This window comes from Phycodurus eques, chromosome 14 (assembly GCF_024500275.1).
Source record: "Phycodurus eques isolate BA_2022a chromosome 14, UOR_Pequ_1.1, whole genome shotgun sequence".
In the NCBI taxonomy this organism is placed as follows: Eukaryota; Metazoa; Chordata; class Actinopteri; order Syngnathiformes; family Syngnathidae; genus Phycodurus; species Phycodurus eques.
The window spans coordinates 18,483,626-18,509,646 of NC_084538.1; the positions used below are offsets into that span (position 1 = coordinate 18,483,626).

General features: G+C 42.7%; 2 protein-coding genes across 3 annotated transcripts in view; one reads left to right on the forward strand and one right to left on the reverse strand.

Annotated features, from left to right (window-relative positions):
* slc4a1ap (solute carrier family 4 member 1 adaptor protein) overlaps positions 1–6,887 on the reverse strand; it is a 12,204-nt gene extending 5,317 nt beyond the window's left edge. The window contains exons 1-10 of the mRNA XM_061697105.1: positions 6,059–6,887; positions 5,522–5,723; positions 5,300–5,428; positions 5,141–5,201; positions 4,615–4,754; positions 4,358–4,518; positions 1,889–1,958; positions 1,234–1,423; positions 598–694; positions 272–515 (exon numbers count right to left, since the gene is read on the reverse strand). Coding sequence (XP_061553089.1) covers positions 272–515; positions 598–694; positions 1,234–1,423; positions 1,889–1,958; positions 4,358–4,518; positions 4,615–4,754; positions 5,141–5,201; positions 5,300–5,428; positions 5,522–5,723; positions 6,059–6,880 — 2,116 coding nt within the window. The 5' untranslated portion in view covers positions 6,881–6,887. The remainder of the gene's footprint in view (positions 1–271; positions 516–597; positions 695–1,233; positions 1,424–1,888; positions 1,959–4,357; positions 4,519–4,614; positions 4,755–5,140; positions 5,202–5,299; positions 5,429–5,521; positions 5,724–6,058) is intronic.
* A 242-nt stretch (positions 6,888–7,129) lies between these two features.
* On the forward strand, positions 7,130–25,490 carry supt7l (SPT7 like, STAGA complex subunit gamma). Of its 2 annotated transcripts, XM_061696114.1 has the most exons (6): positions 7,130–7,225; positions 8,386–8,838; positions 9,815–10,139; positions 14,986–15,223; positions 20,384–20,731; positions 25,310–25,490. In XM_061696114.1, the coding sequence occupies exons 2-5, from the start codon at positions 8,417–8,419 to the stop codon at positions 20,680–20,682; spliced, it is 1,284 nt and encodes a 427-aa protein (XP_061552098.1). In that variant the 5' UTR covers positions 7,130–7,225; positions 8,386–8,416; the 3' UTR covers positions 20,683–20,731; positions 25,310–25,490. The 2 variants fall into 2 exon arrangements, with proteins under 2 accessions (XP_061552098.1, XP_061552097.1); XM_061696113.1 differs by lacking the exon at positions 25,310–25,490 and having other exon boundaries at positions 20,384–23,273.
* The last annotated feature ends 531 nt before the right edge of the window (positions 25,491–26,021 follow it).

Sequence of the window (26,021 nt, forward strand, 5' to 3'; positions counted from 1 at the left end):
TTCTAGATCAAAATTGTTAGCCATAAGTCATTACATATTCCACTCAGTCTTTAGTGGATTTAGAAGAGTTTCACTTTTTGAATTAAAGTAATGGAATAAATAAATATTTCCACTATATTTAAATGTATTTAGATGTACCTATGTTTTTAAATATTGTACAGTATTTGAAAAAGTGTATCTTTATGCCAAGCATTGGACCTACTACTATTACTGCCACCTAGTGGCATAAAATATGAATCTCTATTTTCTGAAGGACGTTCTGGTTGTTAACCTTTTGGCTCCGGCACTGATTTTTCTCCTTTCTGTCCTGACGTTTCTTGAGATATGAGTTCGCTGGCCTCTTCAGGTTCAACATTCAACTTGCACACTTTATCTTCATGATCCTTCTTTTTTTCAGCCGTCTCCTGCTCTACCTGCCCCTTTTCTTCTGTTTCCTCCTCCTCTTCTCCTCCTGGTGGAAGTTCTTTCATGTTAAAGAGCTCGGGAGGCAAGCTAGGCTGCTTAGGAGGCAATCTCTACAGAAGAAATGAAGACTTATGTTTGCTTAAGGATAATGAGTTTCATGTAATATTCCATTAGGAAACAAAATACACTTACCCCGATAGTGCCAGTCTTCAGCTTGAACTTGCATCCTCCCTTCATGGCTCCAAAAAGCGGCAAAGCTTTCTTTGGTTTCCCAGACTTGGAGCTGCCACTATAGCATCAAAATATGATCAAAGTGTGCTCAAAAACAGCACTGTGCTTAAGTTAGTTATATTTGATGTTTTAGCAATGCTATAATGACCTTCTAAGACTAGAATGTCACTGGGAACACAGATCTCCACCAAGGCTGAACTGTTAAAAGTGTAAAACAAATTCTCGAAAGTTGTATTTGTCGTTTTCATCTTTTCATTATTCAACTTCCTGGAAAAGATGGACTGTGCTATTATGATTATGGACGGTGGACTTTTCCATGGTGATTTAATTTCAGAAAATATATTCTATCCTATCTGCACCATTAAAATGACCTGACATGAATTAAATTGAAAGGTTTCTTCCTTGACCCACGCTTGTCTTTTATAATTCTGCTAATTGTATCCAAAATGTTTTACTATGTAAAACAATTCAAATAAAACAAGAAAGGCAGTGGTGGCCTCAGACTATTGTACGGTACTGTACAGTATTATATATTTCTATTTATGGCCATAGCCACATCAAGGATTTATAGGTAGAGTAACACATGAAGCATTTCACCTGGGGAGCAGCGAGGGCAGCTGAGAGGGGCGAGTGAGTTCCACCAATTTGCCGAGCCGCTGGGCATCTTTTCGCAGGTCGGCGACGTGCACATGAAGCTTCCTGCGCTCGACGGCATCCATGGTTGCATCGCTGCGCACGGCCGTCATGAAGGCGTCCAGCGGGTCGTCGGTCGAAGAGCCGGAAGTGTCTGGTGAGCAAATTTAAGCATGAAGACTCCCAAGTATTCACAGCGCTTCACTGTTACAGCTTAATTCCAAAATGAATTGAAAAAAAAAAATAAAATCCTCAAAATTCTACACACACAACACCTTATAGTGACAACATGAAAACTGTGTTGTGGAGATTTTCGCAAATTTACATAGTAAAAAAAAAGAAAAGAAAAGAAATAAACCCCCCCCCCCCCAGGGTTTTCATTCAAAATGTTTCTGTACATTGCTATATTCATTGTTCCTTTTCTAATAAATTTGCAAACATTTCAAGAAAAAAACATTTTATGTTGAGATTCTGGGTTGTGGTGTGTGGAATTTTGAAGACAAAATTAATCCATTAAATGTTCAAGTGACGCTGTAACATAAACAGTGGGAAAAGTGATGCGCTGTGAATACTTTTTTTTATTCTTGACGTTACACTGCACAATGGAAAAATGACTCACCTTTCCCAGCGGTGCCGAGCTTTTTCTGTGCTTCTGCCACCTCCTTCTCCACCTGTGATAGCTTGGCCAGCTAACAGCGGGGAAAAAAAACAAACAATAGTGTCACACATGTTAGAAAAATTAAACCAATACTCACTAACCAGTTAATTGGATAAACAAACAAAACCAAATCAAATCTAATTCAACAGGTGTATCAATAATTCTGGTTTAGTGACAATACGCAGTTGTGTAGTATCAACAGCGGTGCACTGCATCACATGAAGACACATTTGTAACATTTTGCCTCGTTAACTACATGTGGCAATGTCACGCTCTCGGTGAGATTTTATATGGCGCTCCCTTCCATCAACAAATTTGTACACGCTTACGAAAATGTCGAATAGCAATAGTTTTTAACATTGCCTTTCATTTATAAAATAATATGCCACACAATGTCAAATATAAAATAGAACATTTTCTTCATTTCATTATATTATAGTCACCGCCAAACAAATGCGAGTAACCTGTCGTTGCGACACACCTAATGGGACAAACCAAAAGTAGCAACAACTTGACTTCTCTTTCTCTCATTTTCTCTCTCTTTTTCGTTTTCTTTTTCTCCTGTGTTCTGGACAGTGTTGGTCCTTTTGACATGTTTCCAGAGTTCTCTGGGGTCACATCAATACATTTAACCGTGCCCCAACAGAGAGAAAACAGTATATCAATCAGCCAGAGGAGGTAGTCTTTGTATTATTTGTAACAATATATTCTATTAATTGAGCATTTGTTGAAATTTGAATCTATGTTGTTGATGTTTTCCATGTTAAAAGTTAGTTGTCAAGTTATTGCAAATATGTGCAGCTTCCCCACTTGAGATTGATTCAGCGAGGGAAGATTTCATCTGGATTTTACTCAATGACCAAGCAACATTTTCTTTTTGTCTCATTTTACTTTAGCATTCATTAGGTTGACTGTTCAATCAAGAAGTTTCATTCCTTACATTTGTCTCTAACACTGAGGTGCTTTACGTGCATTGGCATCTGCATTTTAACTATATCTAGGATTTTGAGAAATATCTATAAAAACTACAAGAGAAAATGTTATTGTGAATAAGTGTAAGTAGGAAGAGAGAAACATAATACACTAATTTGTCATTTCTGTATCAAGTTCCAGCCTTAGATTTTTCAATTTTCTCCACAACAAATGAGGCTGTCACTGTTGTTTTAACTTTTTAGTTTAACATTAAATAATTCATGTATGTATGTATGTATTCATTCACATTCTTATGGCTCTTCAATATTGTAATGAACTGCTGTGTGTGTTTATTGTTGTGTGTTGCTGTCGGGGGGGTTGTCAGAGCAGGAAGTGTTCTGTTGTGCTTAGCGCTGTTATTCACGAGGGGCTTTGAATGCATCGCTCTGCACGTTGTGGGGAAAACGGGAGCGAGCGCCTCGAGGTGAGCTCATTCCAAGGTTCTGTAGCTTACATAGTTCACCTTGCCCCTCTTCTTTCATTTGTTTATATGAATTTATTCTCATTTCATTTTAATACAAAGGTATTGAAGGTGAATTCCCCAGGCAAAAAAATTAATAAAATAAAACAAACATCCATCCATCCATTTTCTGAGCCGCTTCTCCTCACAAGGGTCGCGGGGGTGCTGGAGCCTATCCCAGCTGTCATCGGGCAGGAGGCGGGGTACACCCTGAACTGGTTGATAAAAGAAACATTTAAAAAAAAAAAAATTTTCACCTGAATTTTGGTGCCCCTTGAGGCCGCGGCGCCCTTAGCATTTTGCTAACCCTGCCCGATCGGCAGGCCTTCCCTCTACATATGACACAGTTCAACACCACTGAAAACGGCAATAATAAACATATTGTAATGTTCAACTACGTAATGTGTAATACCCTGAGAAATACCAACAGTAAGAACTCACTTGAGGTCTATAAACTGCAAGTGAAAGCATGGAAGCATTTCAAAGCATGTGAGCAGCATAGGGACTGACCGAGCCATTTGATTGGACGCTTATCCAAGATACAATATGTAACACTAATGATTTGGAAAATGTATGTTTTTACTCCCTGGATTTCTCTCCCTTTTTCATCCTCTTCATGCACCCATTCCGCTAAAGATAGGTTTCAGTGCAGCTGGACGAAGCCGATTGTGTGAGAATGCTGTGGGGCTGAGAGCGGTGTATTTCTTTTCCCCCCCCCTGCTCTCTCACTTCTGTATAACAAGAGTCTTTTCCTGTAAGGGGTAACAACTTGTGACGATTTGTGCCTCTTGCTCTCTTTGCAAAGATTTCTCTTTCTTTCTTGTCATAAAAACTCAGACAAGATTGCTTCCTTACTTATTCTGTCAGAAAAAGACTTGCCAAATATTCATTTTACAAAGCAGTTCATTTGAATACTCAGTCCAACATATCACCATATAATATATAATAAACCGAGGACCCCCTTCTACTGTAATTCTGCTATTGCTTGCTTGCTTTACCAGTGATTCATGGGTCTCGGGCCGCTCCTCAATCTTTCCTGCTTTTTTCATTCTCTCTTTCCTCTTCTTTTCAACGGTGCCTGTCCGATCCAGGAAGGTGTCATCATCGCTGTCATAATAGTCCTCATCTTCCCAGTTCTTTTTCTTGCGCTTGCGGGACACTGTACACATGTAGCCAAGCAGAGGAGCATTTGTTAGAACGCCCGGAAGGTCTTGAGACGGTGCCTCGTGCAGGCTGAGGCCCCTCGCCCCCCTACCTGCTTCCTGGCGTAGCAGTCCTCTGGCTTCCAGCATTCGGCAGGCCTCGAGGCAGCACTGGACGGCTGCTTCTTTCTTCTTCCCCGTGTGGGTCACCTCGGCAACAAGCTGCCGGCCCAAGGCATCGTCCACGGGCAGCCTAAAAGACGGATAACATTCGGTTGGGATACCAACAACAAAACATGGTACCTATAGAGTCTGTTGTTTGTGGCACAGAAAAACATCGGTGTAAAATGGAACTATAATGAACACAGAAATACACAAAGAAATGATTATAAAAAAAGCTGTGTTTCTCATTTTTGCTTTGTCGTACTGATCGCGCTTCTATTTTTCGTTGAATTTGGTGGTGACATAATGTCACACTATTTACATAGCTACCACCACCAAACTGATACAGCTAGTAAACAGTATTAAAAAAAAAATGAAAAGGTCAAATCAGGGTTTAGCGTTGCACACAGAGCTGAACTAAACTGTAGCACTGGGTGGAAACTTGACACAAAGCTTACAGGTCTTCAAGACACTTACTTGATTCTACAGAGCCAACTGCCGTGGCTTTTGTCTTCATACTCAAACTCCAGCTCCTCGCCTAATGTTAAATAGAAATGCTGTATAATTAAGAGACAAAAGATTCTTCATAACATTTTGTGCCCTCTTTTGCTGCGCATTGATAGGAAGACACATCACCTTCCCTGTCATAAAAGCCCTGTAAAGCCTTCTTAGGGTCCTTTAAGTAGGCAGCTTCCTGGTCTTCTTGGAACTCCGTTGAAAAAGGGTTCTCCTCGTTCTCGTCTTCTTCTGGAAGCTGCTCCTCAGCTGCATGGGGAGTTCATGGTCACACATGGGGTAAAAGGAAAGCAGAGAATGTTTCTCTCTTAACACTTTCACACACACTCATAAAGAGCTCACCCATTCCCCAAGAGCAGCCCGAGTCTTCACTGGACAATTCTCGGCTCTTGTCGCTTTTGCCTTCGTCCTTCTCCTCTCCTTCCTCTTCATCAGAACGCCCTCCCATCATTCTCTTCTCTAGCTCCGCCATCTGTTTCCTGGCTTGCTCCCGCAACTCTGTGACGGTCAGTTCAGACTCCTCTTCCTCATCAAATTCTGGACCCTGGAAGAGGGAAAACTTTCTTTGCATAAAGCGGGAGAAACTATATGAAGCAACGGCAGTTGTTTTGCTGCCCTAAGTAATCAGATGAGTACGTCACTACCCTTAATACGGTCACAACAATTGTTTGCTTGTCTCCATTTGTCTTGCGATTGGCTGGCGACCAGTCCAGGGGTGCCCTAAGCCCGAACGCAAGCTGTTTCGAAAATTGATGGGTGGATAGCAGCTGAAATGTGTTGGATGCATCATGGACTATTTAGAATCTGAATAGTCCACGATGCATCGGCCCGTGGGCCATATATTGTAATAATACAATAAGAAGCAAAAACAAGCTATACCTGTAGGATGAATAGCCTCGTGCTGCCTCCGAACTTAAGGACATGTCCAACACGGAGTCTGATGTACGTCTTGGGCGGAATCTTGTTCTTGTTAACGACGGTACCGTGTGTGCTGCCCAGGTCCTGGATGTAGAAACCTCGATCCTCACCGACAGACTCCCCCTCCCCGGGATGCCGGCGGTACTGGATGACAGCATGGTACCTGGAGATGGACGGGTGTTCCAGAGTGACGTCACACACCGGCAAACGTCCAACCACGAAGTAACCTCGATGCGCAAGGGGCACCTTGTCCACTATGGTGCCGTTTTTTAGAATTTCAAGAGCATAGACGTCATCTGGAGCAGGACCACCCCACTGTGGCTCTATGTATGGCAGAGGAGGGAACTCTCCAGCCGGCGGAAGCACCCTGTGTTTAGATTCTGTTTTCATGTTTACTCGAGCAACGTCTCTCTGTTCGTCGCCATTTGTATTCTTTTCTGGCCCAGTGTCCGGGGTTTCGTTATCCTTCGCTGGAACATCAGATAGCTCACAATTGGTGTCCTCGACTTGTGCTTCGTTGTCGTCTTTCTCGTTTCTCGTCTCGGCTCCAGGTTTGGATGGAGCAGCAGCGTTCAGGCTGCGTTTGCTCGCGAGAGAAGGCGCAGCGAACGCAGTCGGTTTTTTGAAAGGGTCACTTGTGTTCTGGCCAGCTTCGGGCAATTCTTTCTTTTGGGGCTCTGTGTCATTTTCTGCTTCCGAGCACTCGTTTGTTTCCATCGCAGAGTTGGTCTCTTTTTCATCCGTGTTTGTCACGCTCACATCAAGTTGCGCAGAGGCGGACATGTTTGATTGGTGCGACTGTCAACTTTAGTCCGGGTCCTGTCTTCATATATAAAACGTGCAAAAATAACCAAAATAAAGAAAACTTAGACTGAAATATAAGTTCAAAAATAAAATATAATTAAAAAAACCCGTCAGTGTTCAAATGGATCAAATAAATGTGTTGCTGTTGTACTTTTCCTCTTTTTTTTTGTTCCGGGAAGAAATATTTATTTGGTGTTTCACGGGAATTTATTTCAAGAGGAAGTGAAATGTTGTTTCCAGTTCAACAGTTCAAATAATGATTTAGCTTATTGGTTCCGTTTAAATAATGTACACACAGTAGCAAACGCTTCTTTTGTTGAAAAGGTGAGCAACGACTAATATATTTAGTTACTTTAGCAGACATTATTGTGTATTATTGTACATGTACGTAGCATAGAGGCGCCACCCCCTATACAATCATTGGTTTTCCGAACTCAATCGTTGACGAATTCACCCCATTTGTTTTCGACTTTTGACAGCTAGGTGATTTAGAGATGTAATATAATTAGCATTTATCTTAATAGAATTTACTCAATACATCAAGCAGGTAAAAAATATAACCCGCGCGAGATAATTTGGCACATGATGTGTTATCCTCGTTGTTGCTGGTGTGACATAGAATGAGCCTCGTTAATTCAATTTATTATTATTATTATTTTTTTAATAACCAGTTGGTCTACAGAGAGGCAAAGCCATCTGAAGGCTGATATTAGAAATCACTGCAAACATGTTTTACCCCTTTTAAATCTCAATATTGTTCACAGCCCCGAAATTCTGCTCTATGAAATCATAAGTATGAATACTTAATAATTTCAATGTGTAGGTCCGTCAGTATTAACAAAGTCAGGGAAAAAAAAAATTTCAAGTCATGTTATGATGTCTTATATGTGGGCTAGCAAATGGGACGGACAATTCCCATTACATTTCCGGGAAGTCGAGGAATTTTGGAAATACTAGTTTCCAAATTGGAAACTTTCCATGGAAATTGACTGGGAATTGAGGGTAATTTAATCAGAAGGTATGTTTGTCATAAGCAGAGATTCATGGGGAATAGATACATAGCTCTTGTTGCCCATATGCTAGGTCATTAGAGTATCTTAATTGCTCCATAACTTTTTCACTTAATTTGAGCAGTGGCGTATGTGAAGCTCTCTCATAACTAAAATGTTGGGTCGCAACACAAAGTAAAATATCGACCAAGCGCCGGCTTGGAACTGCAGCACTTTTAGCTCAAGGTACCACTGTACTTGCATGAAATCTGGTTGTTTTAGTCAGGATTATGCTAAAATATATTTTCCCCAACTATATTACATTTTGTAAATGGGTGGTTTATTTTCATAGATACCTAGGAATTTATGATAATTAACATTAATTCCCATTGAAAGTTTCCAACTTTAAAAATTCCCATAATTTTGCAACCCTCCTAATGTCGACATTTGGTGTATTGCTGTTATATATATCTATTTGTGCTTTTCGTCCCTCAGTATCCCAAATATTTCTCTGTTATCGCTCATCATGCGTTACTGGGGCGAGATCCCAGGACCTGCAGGGACTCCTGCCAGTCGCAGCTCCTTTGATTTGCTCCAGCGTGAGTTCCGATCAGTGGAGATGCAGGATCCTCCGTTGCATCAGCCGTCGGCCCAGCGTCCGCGCCCCACTACAATGCTGGACATCCCGTCAGAGCCTTGCAGTCTCACCATTCACACGGTACAGCTGTGCCAGCACGCCCGCCGCCTCCGTGGCCTTTTGGCGGCAGTTCAGGGTCAGAGCGGGACATCCTCCGAGCTTGGTGGCAGGCTGGAAGATGTTGATACAAACCTGCCTCTGCGTCCTCCCACACCTCCTGCCATGCCTGATGACTTGCTACCACTTGACTGCAAAGAGCCTCGGCAACCCTTTCAGCTCCGCCACAGCGACCCTGAAAGCGACTTTTATAAGTAAGTTCATCTGGTCATATGACCAAGCAAAATTTGAGGTCAACCGGTTGTAATTCAGTACTGAAACATTGAACAGTTGGGCATGTGCATTCAAAAGTTTAGGTCAAATAAAATTAATCTGTCATGGTTATAGTGATTTAGAGGTATTGAGTTAATCCCTGTGTGGCACGGTTTGACAACTGTTTAGCACATCTGCCTCATAGTTCTGAGGACCGGGGTTCAAATCCGGGTCCCACATGTATGGAGTTTGCATGTTCTCCCTGTGCCTGCGTGGGTTTTCTCCGGGTACTCCGGTTTCCTCCCACATCCCCAAAAACATGTGTGGTAGGTTGACCGAAGACTCAAAATTCCCCGTAGGTGTGAATGTGAGTGTGAATGGTTGTTTGTTTCTATGTGTCCTGCAATTGGCTGACAACCAGTTTAGGATGTACCCCGCCTCTCGCCCAAAGATAGATGGGATAGGCTCTAGCATGGCCGCAACCCTAATGAGGATAAGCGGTACAGAAAATGGATAGATGGATGGGTGGAGTTAATCCCTCAAGGGAAAATTCCACTCAAACTGTGCTGAATATAGAACTTGCGGTTCTGCACCGTGCCATCCCCACTTATTCAATTATTATTTTTTGTCTTGGGAGGGGCCCAACTGCTCAGGGTCCTGGGACATTTGTCTCCTTTTCTCCCCCAGTTCATCACCCCTGGCCAGGAGAGATGTTAGAGTGATATGGGTAAGCAAACATTGCTGAATCTCAGCTGGGGGATTGTGGCCCAGGCTTTGCCCAAGGGCACCTCAACAGTAATCAGTAAGCAGACCAGTATCTCTCCAACAACTAGTAGCCATTTTTACATTTAACCGCAGCGGGACTTGAACGGTCACCCTTTGGTTCCAAAGTCCAAATCCTTACACTGATGAGCTACTGTTTAAGAAATGTCTGTGGTGTTCCTAACCTCTCTACTAATTCGATTCTCCCATTATCAGGGGTAGAGGGGAGCCAGTCACGGAGCTGAGTTGGCCCTCCTGCAGACAGCTCCTTTATCAGTCAGTGGCCACCATCTTGGCCCATGCAGGCTTCGAGACGGCCCAGGAGAGCGTGCTAGAAACTCTGACCGACCTGGTTCACGAGCACTACCTACGCCTGACACGCCTCCTGAGGGTAGCTGTGGACAGGGAGGCCCGGCTGGGGGCCAGTCCCTTTCCTGACGTCATGGAGCAAGTGTTCCATGAAGTGGGCATCGGCAGTGTGCTTGCCTTGCAGCGCTTCTGGCAAGTGCGTATCAAGGATTATCACAACTACATGTCACAGGTGAGGAAAGACACGTATTATGACTGATCACAGGCTCAAGTAACATAACGGTGTAGTTTCTGAGATAATGGGTTCCTCCAAATCTTTTCAATCTGTTCAGTGGGGTTATCTGTGCTCTTTGCTGCAAAATGTTGAGAGGGGAATTATTATTATTATTATTTTTTAAAAACAACAACGTTTAACTTGAGGTATTATTGACAGTTGTTTTTTAAAGGATATGCATTTTATTTCACTATTTAATGCAACTTCCAGGTGTCTTAGTAAAAGGTATAAGCAGAAAAATATTTTCACTTCTGGAAGCAGAACTTCAATACCAAGCCACTGAATTACGCTTGCCAATTAGGATTCATGCATGTGGTGCGTGCATGCAGCTGACACATTGTCACACAAAAATATCTCCCATATTGACAACTTGGGCAATATTTTTGAGTATGTGCCGTTTTTTATAAGCAAACAGTGATAACGCTAACAGTCAGGCTGGAATTAGGTTGTCCCTTGGACATGGTGGTTTTTTGTCCAGTGTAGATGGCCACATGGGTGGAGAAACTCAACGTGGGGGCATTTATTAATTAAATTAGCCGCACTGTCACATCACAGTGGGGCAAAAGTTATTAGGGGACATACCGTATTTTCACAACCATAAGGCGCACTTAAGAGCCTGAAATTTTCTCCAAAATGGATGGGGCGCCTTATAATGTGGCACGCCTTATGTGTGCACCAAGTTCAAAAATCTGTAAATGTTGTGTGACTTTGATGAGCGCTCCGCTTGACTGACTGGGAGCATTTCGTGCCGACACGCTGCTTATATAGAGGAAAGGCGGATGTGACTGAGGACAGCATGGGGACGTAAAGGGTGCGCGTGAAAGAGGATGCTAAAGGCACGCCCCCAGTAGGGGCCGGTATGTGCATTGTGCAAAACAACATCGGTTTGGCTAAGGACCCCCAAAAATGGCACCTACGAAGAGACGCGCTTACGAAGCACAGTTTAAACTGCAAGCTATCAGTTACGCGGAGGAACATGGGAATTGAGCAGCCGCGAGAGATCAACGAATCCATGGTTCGCAAGTGGAGGAAGCACTTCGTTCGCAAGTGGAGGAAGCAGGAAAACGAGCTTCGCCAAGTCAAGAAGACGAAGTGCCGGGCGAGTTACGCCACCATATGTGAATGGATTGTGGATGCCTGGGCTAAGGTATCTGCTTTGAGTGTTGTCCGAACTTTCGCGAAACCCGGCATCATTGCGGAACAGCCCCCCGGCAACGAGACTGACTCCGACAATGACGAGAGGGAACCCGGCATGTTTGATGGAGAACTTTCCCAGCTGTTCATTTCGGGTACAGAAGATGAGGACTTTGATGTATTTGTGGATGAGTATTGATAAAAAAAATAACGTGAGTACACATGCACAGAGCCACACACTCATTGACAAGTGTATGAAGTGTTTTTATTGTGACCTACAGTAGGTGCTTGCTTTTTCTTCATACTCTGGGCTCCGCTTCTACAAGTAGCAGCCGCTTGCCTTGTCTTAGCTTCTTATGATGCGTTCACACTGTACTCGAAGCGAAGTTTCGCCTCGCTTCACTCGCGGGAGTTTGATCGCGGGTGTTCATTCGCGCCACATTTAGCCTACCAGAGAAAAGAAGGGGCCTAGCCTGAGGCTATATCTCACTGCCAGGGACATTCTCGAGATTGCAGAGGCTGATCAGTCACGCAGCAACTCCAGAACCCGGGAGACCAAAATATGGCTTGCGCTCTCACCAGGAAGATGTCTCATGAGATGTCTCATGAGATGTCTCAAGACAACGTGACAACCATTTCACTCAGAAGTCACTGATATAGGCCACGATAAAGTATATAATGTATATATATTATAGCGTAGGTTACAATTAAAATATCTTTGTCTCGCATAGGGCACCACGTCTGTTTTTAAATTTGTAGATTTTGGGAAAAGTGACGAAAAAAAACTATCAATCTCTGTCATCTAGAAGGCTTGCTACATTAATAGAAATAAAAGTTCTCGATTGCAGCGTTCAAGAATCAAACGCACACAGTACACACAGGAAGTGTAATTTTAGAGAAAATTTAATGAAAACTCCAGGCGAATTCGAGGACAAATGAAAGGGGACTTTACTACAACAATTACAGACAAACGTATGTAAAGAACAACATTTAGGGTGAATGACGAAACTGGTAATGTGAGCGTGAAATGAGTTGAATCATAGTGAGGGAGAACGTTTGGACTCGTGTGAGTTCGCTAACTAAACCCCAAGTTACTATGCAACAATTTTTACTTTATAGTAATCACTGCAATGTCTTACTCAAGATTGTACATTACTGGGTCTGGTCTTTCTCAGTTCTCTCAGGAACGGAGGCAGGTTTAGTTGAAGATGTACAAAAAGTAAAAACAAGAGAGATGCAAAAAATAGTTGTTCATGTAGGGGGGTGCACTCATAACCTTTGCTGCCGTTTAGACTTGTTGCGGTCCACGCTCTTGCGCTAGGTTACAGGCGTAACTCGTAGTAACGCCAGGAGTGTCTCTCCTGAGCCCCGAGAACAAGTCAAGGCAGGGAAATCAGATAGAAGCCGCATGGCAGGATTCTTTAATCTGACAGTGCCGCCGTCGTGGTCCAGGGTCACTCGCACCACCTGGTGACACAATATAGGAAAAAGAGGGAAGGAAGGGGTTGGCCGAAGCCAAGCTCCGTAACTGGAGAGATGTTAGCCAGGAAGGGAGAGAGAGAGAGCAGAAAAAAACCCAGAAGAAAGGATGTCAAGGCTTTTTGCGCCTCCGGAGGCAGGAGAAAAAGACCATACCCATCGACTCTGATTTCCATGTTAAATGTTTAAACTTTAGTATTTGCAAATCAACTACTTATTGTTCAATACAACATCATTTCGTACTGTTTGGCTTCTAATCAAGAGGAACAGTTTTCAAAGTCTTATAGCCAGACCTGTAAAACTGACACATTAATGACACAGACATCTAGGTATACATTTAGAATATTCATGAAGGTTTGCAGGTTTGCTTCGTTTGTTACAGACGTGGGATGTCTTCAATGTAATTTTATTGTCCACTGGCAGTGTCGCTAATCACCACTAGGGAGTGATCGGGTTCCATTGTTCAACAGTCATCAATCACTTCCTTCCCCCAATCATGCTGTGGGAGGAATGCAAAGGTTATCAGCTCTTGGGGGTTGCCGTTGACAACCATGTATCATAGGCTTGTTCGCTACAATATTATTTAAATAAATGTATGTATCAACTTTAAGAAGAAGAAGAAAAACTTTATCAGTTGTGTGTGAGTGTGCATGCTTCCTTGTATTTGTGTGTGTGCGCGTGCACACACGTGCGCACATGTGTGCGTGCGTGTTTTTAACTACTGAGATGCAAAGGTATTGACTGACAGCAGAGAGCTTCTTGTGTATAATAAGCACTTTTTCCCCCAAAATCGTCAAAAGCCGATAGAGCACATTATACATGGGTATAAGGAAAATGAGAAAATATATATACAGTGGGTACGGAAAATATTCAGACCCCCTTAACATATGTCACAGCAAAGCGTCTGAATACGTATGGCTGTGTGATATTTCAGTTTTTCTTTTTCAATAAATAATAAATTTCAACAATTCCGTTTTTTTCTGTCAATATGGGGTGCTGTGTGTACATTGAGGGGGGGGGGGGGGAGAACTTAAATGATTTTAGCAAATGGCCGCAATATAACAAAGAGTTAACAATTTAAGGGGGTCTGAATACTTTCCGAAAAACTGTATATGTTTACCGGGACATAGTGGTTGTGATAAAGGTGTACTTGCGTTCCAATATGATATATATGTGATTTGTAGGCGGCACGGTGAGCAACTGGTTAGAGCGTCAGCCTCACAGTTTTGAGGACCAGGGTTCAATCCCCGGCCCCGCCTGTGTGGAGTTTGCATGGTCTCCCCGTGCCTGCGTGGGTTTTCTTCGGGCACTCCGGTTTCCTCCCACATCCCAAAAACATGCATGCGAGGTTAATTGCCTGTAAGTGTGAATGGTTGTTTGTTTGTATGTGCCCTGCGATTGGCTGGCAACCAGTTCAGGGTGTACCACGCCTCCTGCCCGATGATAGCTGGGATAGAGTCCAGCACGCCCGCGACCCTAGTGAGGAGAAGGGGCTCAGAAAATGGATGGATGGATGTTATTTCTAATGTTAAAAAATGTATCTAAATTACGGTTTATTTTCACTGCTGACCCAAGAATCAATGCCTCTTATAACTATATGTGCAATGCATCTGGAAAGTATTCACAGCGCTTCACTTTTTCCACATTTTACAGCCTCATCCCAAAATGGAATACATTTTTTCCTCCAAATTCTACACACAACACCCCATAATGACATGATTTAAAAAAAAAATAACTTAAATGATTTTAGCAAATGGCTGCAATATAATAAAGAGTGAAAAGTTAAGGGGGTCTGAATCCTTTCCGTACCCAATGTAATCACACCGTTTGAAACCGCCCCAGTCATCTTTTTAAGAAAACCCATACTTTGCATTGGCCAGCAGTACAGTGGGGTGGGGTCAGCAGTTTTTCTTTTTTTTTCTCCAAGGTTTTAAAAATTGGGTGGTAAGTTTACTAGGAATTCTTAATCTGTGGGGTATTTTGATTAAAGCACATCACAGACACGTTATTAAAACACCAGGGAACTGTTTTAGATGAGAACCTAAATGTCTTTGCACTTAAACATCCATTTTACTTCTGACCATATAATAACCACCTGGAGTTGTGGACAATGGAGGCCCGGGTTGTTGTATTTCCCTGTTTATCATTTTTAACCGCTGACAAGGACTGAAAATAGATTTTGCCCTTCCAGGTCAGTAATGATCTGTCAGAAGAATACGAAAGGTTGGTGAATCCTGAAAAGGCTCTGGAGGACTCAAAGCCCCCCAGGATCAAGGAGGAGCCCATGAGTGACATTTCCTTCCCTGTTAGTGAGGAGCCAGAGGCCGACCTAGCCTCTGGGGACCAAGCCTTGCCCATGGGGGTCCTCGGAGCTCATGGTGAGAGGCTGCCCGCGGGCCTGGATGCCGACCATTCTCCTCACACTTCAAGTGAGTCGCCTTTTTTTTTTAATCCACACATTAGGGCTGCACGATATGGGTGTTGAATATTGCAATATCGATTTAAAAATATTTAACATGCCCTTAAATAAATTGTACTTTTACTATCTAGTTAAATTAATACAGTTTTTAATGTGGCAAAATACACAGGCTATATGTATTCTCCCATATTTCAGATGTGTTATTCATTTTAGGCACAAGTTGTTCGTTGTTTTCGTCCTTGTTCATTGCTTCCTCTGCCAGCTGCTGTTGATGGTTCCGATCTAGCCAATAGGAGACCAGTAACTAGGGGTTTGGATGAATGGTTTTGAACGGTATGCATATTGTTTGTACAGATTTAAGTTTTCTGTATAGTCAACAAATCTGGATCACCAAATTACTTTGGCCAGTGTCATTGATAATAGAGTTACACTACAAGTGAGACAATGTTTATGGGGTGGGGCTGGACGAAGGGGGGTGTTAGTCCCAGGTGGCACATTTCGGACATACATCACAGCAGCCCAAAGATACGCATCAGAATCCATACTTTAGTGTTGGTCACTCAAACTGTACGTGTAAATACTGCAGATAGTCAACAAAGTCGGACATGGGCACTAAATTCAAAATTGAGCACTTAGTACTGGAGTGCAAATCCAGCCTAAATGACCTAATGCTCTCTATATCAAGTTATAACAAATACTATTACTCAGGAGTCTTAAAAGACAGATTTAATGCAGGATTGTCGAACCCCATCCTTTAAGACTACCTAATTGGCATGCAGTGCAAGGAGAGGATTTTGTATACCACATATAGTTACTTAGAAAATGATCAGGCTGCACCCACATAGATAATCAAGTTTTATCATCTTACATAAAGTGTATTTACTTTGTATTAAGATTTATATGAATATATTTTTGCAATGCGTAACGCGCATTACAAAAATAAACTTAAAAAATCGCCTTCACAATAATCATGTCATGTTTTTGGAAACATATTACACATAACAGCGCAATGGGGATCTGAAGAATAAAGTGAAATGAAATTGTACAAATTCAATAAGGCAGCAAAATGTTATATTTGATTTACAGTACCAGTTGCAGGTTTGAACTCTTTAATGGTCTCATATTTTGGCTATTTAGACCTCCATTGAGTGACTTATAAAAGTGTCAATATCATTTAAAAAAACACCTTGGTTTTGTAAGACTAGTGTCCCGAAAAGACCCCTCTGACAGCTACTTCTGTTTGACCCAGTTTTATCTGCGTTGTTGATATTTGGCTAACACTGCCTGCCCCCTTTCCTCTGATTGGTTGCCTCCATGTATAAGACCCACTAGTGAGCGCACACGTGTTTGTTACAGTATGTTGACAGCGCTGGCTTCAGAGCAGAGAGGTAGGCAGAGATCTTCGCGAGTGATGTAAATAAGCTTGAGAAATTTGAATGACCTGATTTCAAGCCTCTCAGCAGAAAAACGTGGTGCTCAGGAATGCGTGGATGATTTTAATTCATATTTCACATGTTTACTCAGGCACCATAGAGCCAATATAACATCCCAAATATGAGAAAAAGTTGGTTTGGTAACATACGGGACCTTTAAATTCAGTTTATGACCCACACATTCACTCATTGCCGCTCTTGCATCATTCTATTGTCAGCCTGACTTGTCTTTACCCATTCATGGTTTTTCATTCAGAAGGTAGCACATTCAGCTACCAGTGGACTGGGTTGATTAACACAACATTCTGCAAACTCCACTGTGGCACAGTAAAACTGTTCCGGCATAAAAGGGATACAGATCCTCCTTTCTGTTTGACCAGGGGGAAAAAGAAAATAAAAAAAGAGCGATTAATACAACATTCCAAATAAAACACAAAAGTGAGATGACTAAATATCATATAGGCCTATCAAAAATAACTAAAATTAATCCAATAATGCATTTACTGTAAAAGTGTCATCTAGTTTATCGTTACTTTTGAAAAATAGTACAACACCACTGTGCTAAAATAATTTGGAATTTCAAGCAACAAAGTGTAACAACAAAGAAAATCACTTGGATATATGAACGTTATAAACAAAAAAGATATATATTTTTGTTTTTATTAAGTAAGTAATTACAGGAAGTCCTCGATTTACGAACGAGTTCCGTTCCTACGCTGGCGACGTAACCCGAATTTCCGTGTAAGTCGGATTTCACCGTTAAAGTCGAAATTTACGTCAAAATACTTCGTATAAAGAAACTAAAATACATTAAAATAGAAAAAAATAAGATTCTGTACTTACCATTACTTCTAAGAGGTGGATGGAGAAGAAGGAGGGGAGGCTGTGAGAGCTATTGCTGAGGAACCATGTGCAGGTTCTACTGGCCTCCCCACCTTGGTGAACCCCCACCTTGGTGAAGTACTGTCTGGTAGGAAATCTTCCTCTTTTCCTCCGAGATCTCACGATAGCACCGTACACTGTCCATCACTCCCCTTGAAACTTTCGAAAATTGTTCCATATTGGGATCCTCTGCCTCGAATTGTGTCATGGGTTGTTCTAGAAGTGAAAATGCTTCAGCTAAGCTCCCTTGGTTGTGAAATGCCTTTCTTCTGAGGATTCTGTGGATTCCTCTTCTTGCATCATCTGCTTCTCCAATTCAATCAGGTCCGCCGATGATAGCTCTTCTCCTTGGATAATCCAGACGTTCCGTGATGTCGTCCTTGTCCTACTCCAGATCCAACAGCCGACTGATTTCGAGAACTGTATCGATCACAGACTCACGAGTCTCCTCAAAGCCGGGGAAGTCAAATTGGGGACACACGTTCTTCCACACGCCGATCATGTTGCTCTGCTTCACCTCATTCCAAGCATCGGCGATGTTCTTAATGGCATAATGGATGTTATACCTCCTCCAGAAGTCCTTAAGGTTGAAGCCCTCTTGATTTTCCGTCCTCTCCAACGCCTGAGCCATAGTCCTAAGGTAGTATGCCTTGAAGGATGAGATGACGCCTTGATCCATGGGCTGCAGCAGGGATGTCGTGTTGGGTGGGAGGTAAACCACCTTAACATTGGGGTGGAAATCGCCCAAATTTGGAAGATGGCTAGGAGCATTGTCGAGCAAAAGTAAGACCTTAGCCGCACAGTACCGCTCCACTGCAGGGACAAAATGGTTGGTGAACCAATCCCCTTAAACAGCTAGTGTCACCCATGCCTTCCTATTCGACTTCCAGATGACTGGTATGATGCTCTTCCATATCCCCTTGAGTGCCCTGGGGTTTTCAGAAAGATAGACGAGCAAAGGGTTCATCTTGAAGTTCCTAGCAGCGTTGCCCCCAAGCAGCAGCAAGTAAGTCCCCGATGTCCATGCGATGTTGCAGAGGCGTGTCAACCAGGACAGTCCCACAACATCCAGAGCCTTTAGGAACTCCGGGCGAATCTCATCCACCTCCGTCGCCTTGCCACCGAGGAGCTTTTTAACCACCTCAGTGACCTCAACCCCAGAGATAGGAGAGCCCGCCTCAGAGAACCCAGATTCTGCTTCCTCATAGGAAGGCATGTCGGTGGAATTGAGGAGGTCTTCGAAGTATTCTCCCCACCGACTCGCAACGTCCCAAGTCGAGGTCAGCAGCGCCCCATCCCCACTATACACAGTGTTGGTGGTGCACTGCTTTCCTCTCCTGAGAACACCGGATGGTGGACCAGAATTTCCTCGAAGCCGTCCGGAAGTCTCCCATATCCGAGTTTTTGCTTCAGCGACCACCAAAGCTGCATTCTGCTTGGCCAGCTGGTACCCATCAGCTGCCTCAGGAGTCCCACAGTTCAAAAACAATCGATAAGACTCCTTCTTCAGCTTTACGGAATCCCTCATCGTTGGTATCCACCAACGGGTTCGGGGATTGCCGCCACGACAGGCACCGACCACCTTACGGCGACAGCTCCGGTCAGCCGCCTCAGCAATGGAGGCGCGGAACATGGTCCACTCTGACTCGATGTCCCCCGACTCCCCCGGAACATGAGCAAAGTTCTGTCGGAGGTGGGAGTTGAAACTCCTTCTGACAGGGGATTCCGCCAGACGTTCCCAGCAGACCCTCACAATACGTTTGGGCCTGCCACGTCGGACTGGCATCTTCCCCCACCATCGGAGCCAACTCACCACCAGGTGGTGATCAGTTGGAAAAAAAACTGTTTGGTGCATAGGCACAAACAACAGTCAGGACCCGTCCTCCCATCTGAAGGCGGAGGGAGGCTACCCTCTCGTCCACCGGGGTGAACCCCAACGTACAGGCGCCAAGCCGGGGGGGCAATAAGTATACCCACACCTGCTCGGCGCCTCTCACCATGGGCAACTCCAGAGTGGAAGAGAGTCCAACCCCCCTCGAGAGGACTGGTACCAGAGCCCAAGCTGTGTGTGGAGGCGAGTCCGACTATATCTAGTCGGAACTTCTTGACCTCACGCACCAGCTCGGGCTCTTTCCCTGCCAGAGAGGTGACAACCTCCGATCCATAACGTAAGTAATCTTTCCATCTTGGCTAGGGTCAAAGAATGCTGCTTCGTGATCAATGTATCACTCATAGGGGCGAAACCCTTTACATGCGCTAAAATACGGGCGTTGTCCTTAATAATGGTCGCCACGGTCGACCGACTGAAGCCTAAGTCTTTACCGATGTTCTTCGGTGTCTCTCCTTTCTCCGATCTTTTTATGATGTTAAGCTTTGTTTCCATGGTAATTGCTTTTCTTTTGGGTGGACCAGCATCGCGAGAAGACCCAGCTTTCTTCTTTGGGGCCTTAATGTGAAAAAAGGAGGGCGAAAAAGGCAAAGACACAGACAAGCACTATGCACTAGCTAAGCAGAAACAGCACAGAAGGTGCTGGGGACAAAATGGCGGACGAGGCACAAGCGTCGCAAAGTCAAAACGCCGTAGGTTGAGTACGTCGTAACTCGAGGACTTCCTGTATATTACTGGTTCTGCACCTGAAACAAGGTAACACAAACAATTGTATAATTGTCTTAAAACTGTAAAAATATCCAAAAGATTTAGTGAAATGTAATAACACAAATCAACTACAGTACCTTTATCCATACATTTTACATTTGTGCGTTACTCTGTTCTTCCTCGGATAACCCTGTGCACGTGCTTAGTGCTGATGCCGTGGGCAGACATAAATTTAAAGTTTCTTCTTGTTTATGTCAAGGTGGTGGTGTGGCCAACAACTCCCCCTTGTGGCCACAGGTAAAAATGGAACCACACGATGGCGATGAAGGCCAGGGTGCCACGCATCATCCTCATCCTCATCACCATCACAACCTGGGCGGAGACGTGTTTGAGGAGGGAGGCCCCATGTCGACAATGAGCGAGTCGGGAGGCGCAATGGCGTCCTCCCCTGCTGGCGCGGCATCAGATGGCAGCTATGCCTCACATTCTCCTGACTCCCTGATGAGCACCTCACCGGTCTTTAACCAGAGACCCAAGAAGCGTGCGAAGAAGATGTGAGGTCATGTTGTATGGTGGTCGAGAGACTGTACACTCCCCAAACAAATTGGTAAAAGAAGAAAAAATATGCATGGTTGTTTTTTTTTTAAAATATTTTGTGGACACTTCATAAAGTACATGCACATAATCTACCGATGCGTCACGGGTTATCTGGAGCCTATCCCATCTGAATTTGGGGAGAGACTGGGTACACCCTGGACTGCATACAATACAAAACATAAAAATAAATTCACATTTTACACAGTAAATGTCAGTAAGGTATTACTTTAACAATATCATTATTGTGATTATAGTGTAGAATTGGAGTTTCTTTTATTTTGGTCACGTTAGCTACAAGAGGGGGAACAGCAGCAATAACGTTTCAGTGGTGTGTGTATTGAAGCTGTTCCCATTGTTAGACATTTATTATAAAATGATTAAGACCAGATTTGATTTGAGTTGTCTGGGTTAATAGAAAGAATTATACATGATGAATAATGTAGGTATGGAAAGTTTTGTTATCATTTCCATAATTCAGTTGAATGCCTTGTTTTCTTTCAAATTTCTATCTAATCTGCACTGCCAGGAAAAAAAATCCTCCTGAGTGTGCTGCTGCATATTATTTTTAACTCTTCATTTCCCCTCCACAGAGCTTACATGTAGGCCACCGTAACGCATCCCCTAGGGGCTGCAGTATACACACTTCATACCCCTATCAACCTTAATCTGTTCTGCTAAATTAGCATCTGTTCCAGCAGCGCTAACGGAGACACTAGCAGGAACTGCAGTTTGCTTCCACACCTCATGAAGGCAACATGCATTCAGCCTTAATAGCAAAGTAATTGCTTAATTTCTCCTGCTCAATGAGCTGATATATTCAAATCCATGGGCAGTTTGGTGTGCCTGTTCGAGTGGCAGAAGTGCTTAGAGCCAGGTTTATACTAATGTTCAATTAAGTCCTGTGATAGCCCAGTCATGGTTGTCTAACCACACCTAAAAAATGTGATCTGCACTGTTCCACCATATGTGGCAATATAGTGGCTTGGTTAAGAGTAGTTGGTGTGGATGTTGTATTTAGGGAAGTTTAATGCTGTGCTCAGTATTGTCCATTTTGATATATTTGAGCATAACAAGTATCTCACTAACGTGCATTTCCAAATTTGCGTAATGTTGATGGTTCCTAAATGAAGCGTCATAATGACCAGATACTGTATGGCACAGTACATCATAACAGTTTTAGAGTTCAACTTCCATGTCAACAAGTCTGGCTGTTGTTGCAAGAGGAGGAGATTAGGCATGGCTGGTCATGGTGCCATCTGACCAGAGCCACTACCCTCACTAACGTGCATGAGCACGATTCTCAAACATGGCCATTAATAATGGCATGGCATTATGAAAGTGCGTAGTTGTAATAAATAGTCGCCGAGAACACGGACTAGTGGATGTTAGCCACAGTTGCTACATTGATAATATCACTTAGCTGCAATAGGCTATTGTACAGTTAAAAAGTGGGTGTCCGGGGTCAAAGGCAAAGAACAAGCGCCTGCATTGAGTGACCTCCATGTAATGCGAAGGCGCGTGTGAAGTCATCAATTCCTTTGGTTTGACAACCATAACACCATCCCCCACACGCACCTGATCTGGCACAACCAGATGATCACCCTTTGGTACCTTTAAATTAAGGAGTTATGAGTTAGCACACATCAGCGAACAAGTTAAGCAAGGTGTAAAAACAAAACAAAAAAAGCGCAGCCTACTGAATTTTATGAGACTGGCATACATGCCTTGTTCATCAATGGACAGTCAGTTTTGTGAAAAATTAAGATGATACTAAAAAGTAGCGATGGAATCTCCACTCTTTGGGCTTTATCTCTGTGTGTATATTGTCTTTCCATTGCAATAAATAACACTAGAGGGAAATTGGGTTCATTACTTTTTGACTGTTCCTTGTATAACGCTATCTGTAAGGTTTGAAGTTGTATCTTTTTTAAATATGCAATCAATTGGAGGGGGGGAAACGTGATACATTTACCTGTCAAGTAGAATTGTTATTATTAATTACACCCCGTCAGTTATACATACAGTTTTAACAGATATGACAAAAACTGATTTTTTAAAAAAAAATAAATTCAATAATTTCTGAAATTGAGGCACCCCTGTCTCTGAAAATCCGAGGTGCATCCTTCATCATTCCTTCAGTTCATCTATCTGCCACTGGAGGGCAGTCTTGCGTCGCACGCAAATGTCAACAGGGCATGAAGCCCCCACCTTCAGCGGAGGAGACCTTATAGTGCCAATGCAGTGATACCAATTATAATGTATCAAACATCTGATTTGTCCAGAATGTTAACAAACGGCTTGATTTCGCACTACGTAGTCCAAAAACGCTCGGTGTTACTGATATTTTATTTATATAGCACCACCTTACAGTTCACGTTAGACCATCGTATGGCATAATGTTACTTATAAAGAGAGACGCCTAAAAAAGAGGAAACTGGAGTTAAATAGCCTATTACACATTACTAATAAGAGGAAAAATAACAGCGATAATATCACACCTGCACTGCATGTTATTCTTTTTTTTCATACATTGTAGTTGTAATACTGTACATGCTATACATTATTTTGAATGATATATAGAAGGCAAAACAGAGCAGGTTTTATTATTTGTCCACCTCTGGTTTTGCAGCACGATGTTGGTGTAGCTCATTAGAGACCATGCCTGCATACAACTGACAATACTTACATGTTATCATATTCCGCTCCAGTTGACATGACCGAGGGCCATGTGTTCACATCAGGAACTGACAGCATTGCATGTAATGATGTATTGATACAGTGAAGGAGCCCCCGGTCTCTCACCGTTTAACGTTAAACTGCAGTGTTTTGCCCTTCACCGTTTATCGTCTGCACCGGTGATTCTCAAAGTGTGGCTGGTACTATACTTTTTCGGAATAAAACCATGCCTCATCTTTGAACACTTGGGACTACTATGCTAAAGTATTTAAATGTTGGTTATGATGGTGGTACTTCTTTTTTTGAACTGGTACTTGGTATAAAAGGTTTGAGAGCCACTGGTCTACACGATAAACATTCATGAAATTGCCATAACAGCGGTAAGAGAGTTATCCCATCTTAAAATGATGTGCTGGCTTGATAAATGCTGTACTGCATACGATTATGTGCTTGAAATGCTGCGGTAGACACTAAAAAGATTCGCATCTCAGGATGTGTTTTTGGGCCCTCTAACGTTCCACATCGTGCCCTATTCTTGGAAAGTCTCTTTTTTTTTTTTGTAGAGTCTGTCAAAATATGGTGAGCCGACATCTTTGTCACACTGCAGTTTTGTGACTGCCACCTAGTTGAGTTGTCGGTGTCAAGTCGGTTGACGGAAGCTGTATGACACCATTCCGTCCCATCTGCTGTTTGTTGCCACGTTCTCTAAAGCTGTCAAAAACACTGAGACATTCCAAAATGGAATGGAAAAATTGAATTCAATAACTTTAAGGCTGTGCCTCAGAACAGAAGCGCGTGCATTTTTTAATCATGGTGGTTATGTGCAGCCTTAATATGACAGATTCAGTGAGGTTGTACAGAACTACGCCTAGCAAAATGAAAGATGTTTTATTTACCCAAAAGTTTACTAAAAAGGCAACGGAGAACCTTTGCAGTTAAACAGCCAGGGTTATTTTCAATCAAAAGGGCCAAACGTAAGCACCAAGTACAACAAAGAAAGTATGCCTGTGATGGTTTGAAAAATACATTTTTATTGTTAATTACTGTCATACACACACACACTCATAAATAGAGGCAACGAAGCAATAAAAGGAGCACGACAAATGTTTTAATCTTTGTTTTGATGTCCTCTTTTCATGTCCTGAAATTTAGCTGTCTTTCCTTAATCTGAATTCACTTTGTTGAAAGGAACACCGTCTTGTTGTGCAGCTTCATGCCTCCTGTCTCTTTTAATATTATGCAACGCCAGGATTTTATCAATATACACGATGAAGTAACGACAACCAGAGACGCTGGCGCAGAGGTGGCACGGATGCATGGCAAAAACCCATTTATGACTAAAAACGGGTTTCAACATCAAACAAACAGTCAAGTGTTGAGCAGCCTTCAGTGTCAACAGCAACTCACATCTGTGACGGTATTTTTTTTTTTTGTCTTGTACCTTATCTTTTGTTATTAATAGTGTTTACTTATTTCATGCACACTACTCCCTTGAGATACAGGCAAGCACCTTGATGTCATGTCCTTAATGGATACACTTTCCCTTTTATACTTGTAACAACTGAATACAATTTGATTCGATTTATTCTTCGGCATAAGTCCTTGATGTCGAAATATAGACTACAATCTTTCTAACTTGGTGGCAAGAACTGTGCAACGTGTGCCTTTCTAGTTTGTCGAATTTTTCTTCGTTCTCGAAAGAATTCAGGAGGAAAATAGATGAAAAGTTAAGAGTCATATTCAGGGCATCCCCCAAATTTCCGTTCGTATGTTTGATTTGTAGTGCATTGCTTTTAGTACAGAAATCCTACTAAATTAAATCGGAGAAAATCTTTTATTTTCTCAATGTTGAATGTCGTGTTGCACATTGTTTGATTTGATATGCAGGATGTTGACATGTTTTGTGTTACAGACTGTGTTTTCAGGTAAAGGATGCAGCAGCTCTGCGGTACTCTTCGGGCGTAAGAATAACATTTCTCACCAGCCTGATTTCTTCTTCAAAGATGATCTATTTGAATATACATATTTGATTCTTTATCTGCACCACAATTGTCGAAAAGTGTCAACGTGGAACACAGCCTGACAGCACTGATGAGCTGTATACCAGTGTGACTGTGCAGCAAATATTGCAGCACAAATGAATGCCTGTTAATTGGAGTCACCGGTGAGTAAGCACTTGTTGTTGTGTTACGTGCTTGAAAAGGTTGATTAACACTCTTAGTGTTCAGCTCATTTTTGAATTTGCTAAGGTTTTTTTCTAGTATTCAATTTGATGTGATTTTTGCGATGTTATCATTGGCTGTTTTTGGCCAAGCAACGGAAGTCATGTTAATCCAATGACTGATTATATCTGGGATTCATGTGATTGATTTTGGTTTGTGTACAGCGTATGCTGCCGGTAAGATTCTCTTGTGTGCAGAGTCATGCTTATATTTGGAACATATTCATACGTTGTATTTGTAACAATAGGTACTTCCATTCGTCCATTTTCCTTACCGCTTATCCTCACTAGGGTCATGCTCGTCCCAGTTAAGTCTAGGTGAGAGGCAGGGTACACCCTGAACTGGACCCTTACCCTTTGCTGCATAACAGGGACAAGGACTATATAAATGATCCAAGATCAT

Excerpts from the sequence above, each read along its gene's own strand:
- supt7l (XM_061696114.1), top strand. The coding sequence starts at position 8,417 with ATGCGTTACTGGGGCGAGATCCCAGGACCTGCAGGGACTCCTGCCAGT. Across the intron at positions 8,839-9,814 it reads CCTGAAAGCGACTTTTATAA|GGGTAGAGGGGAGCCAGTCA; the intron begins GTAAGTTCATCT and ends TCCCATTATCAG. Across the intron at positions 15,224-20,383 it reads CCATTCTCCTCACACTTCAA|GTGGTGGTGTGGCCAACAAC; the intron begins GTGAGTCGCCTT and ends GTTTATGTCAAG.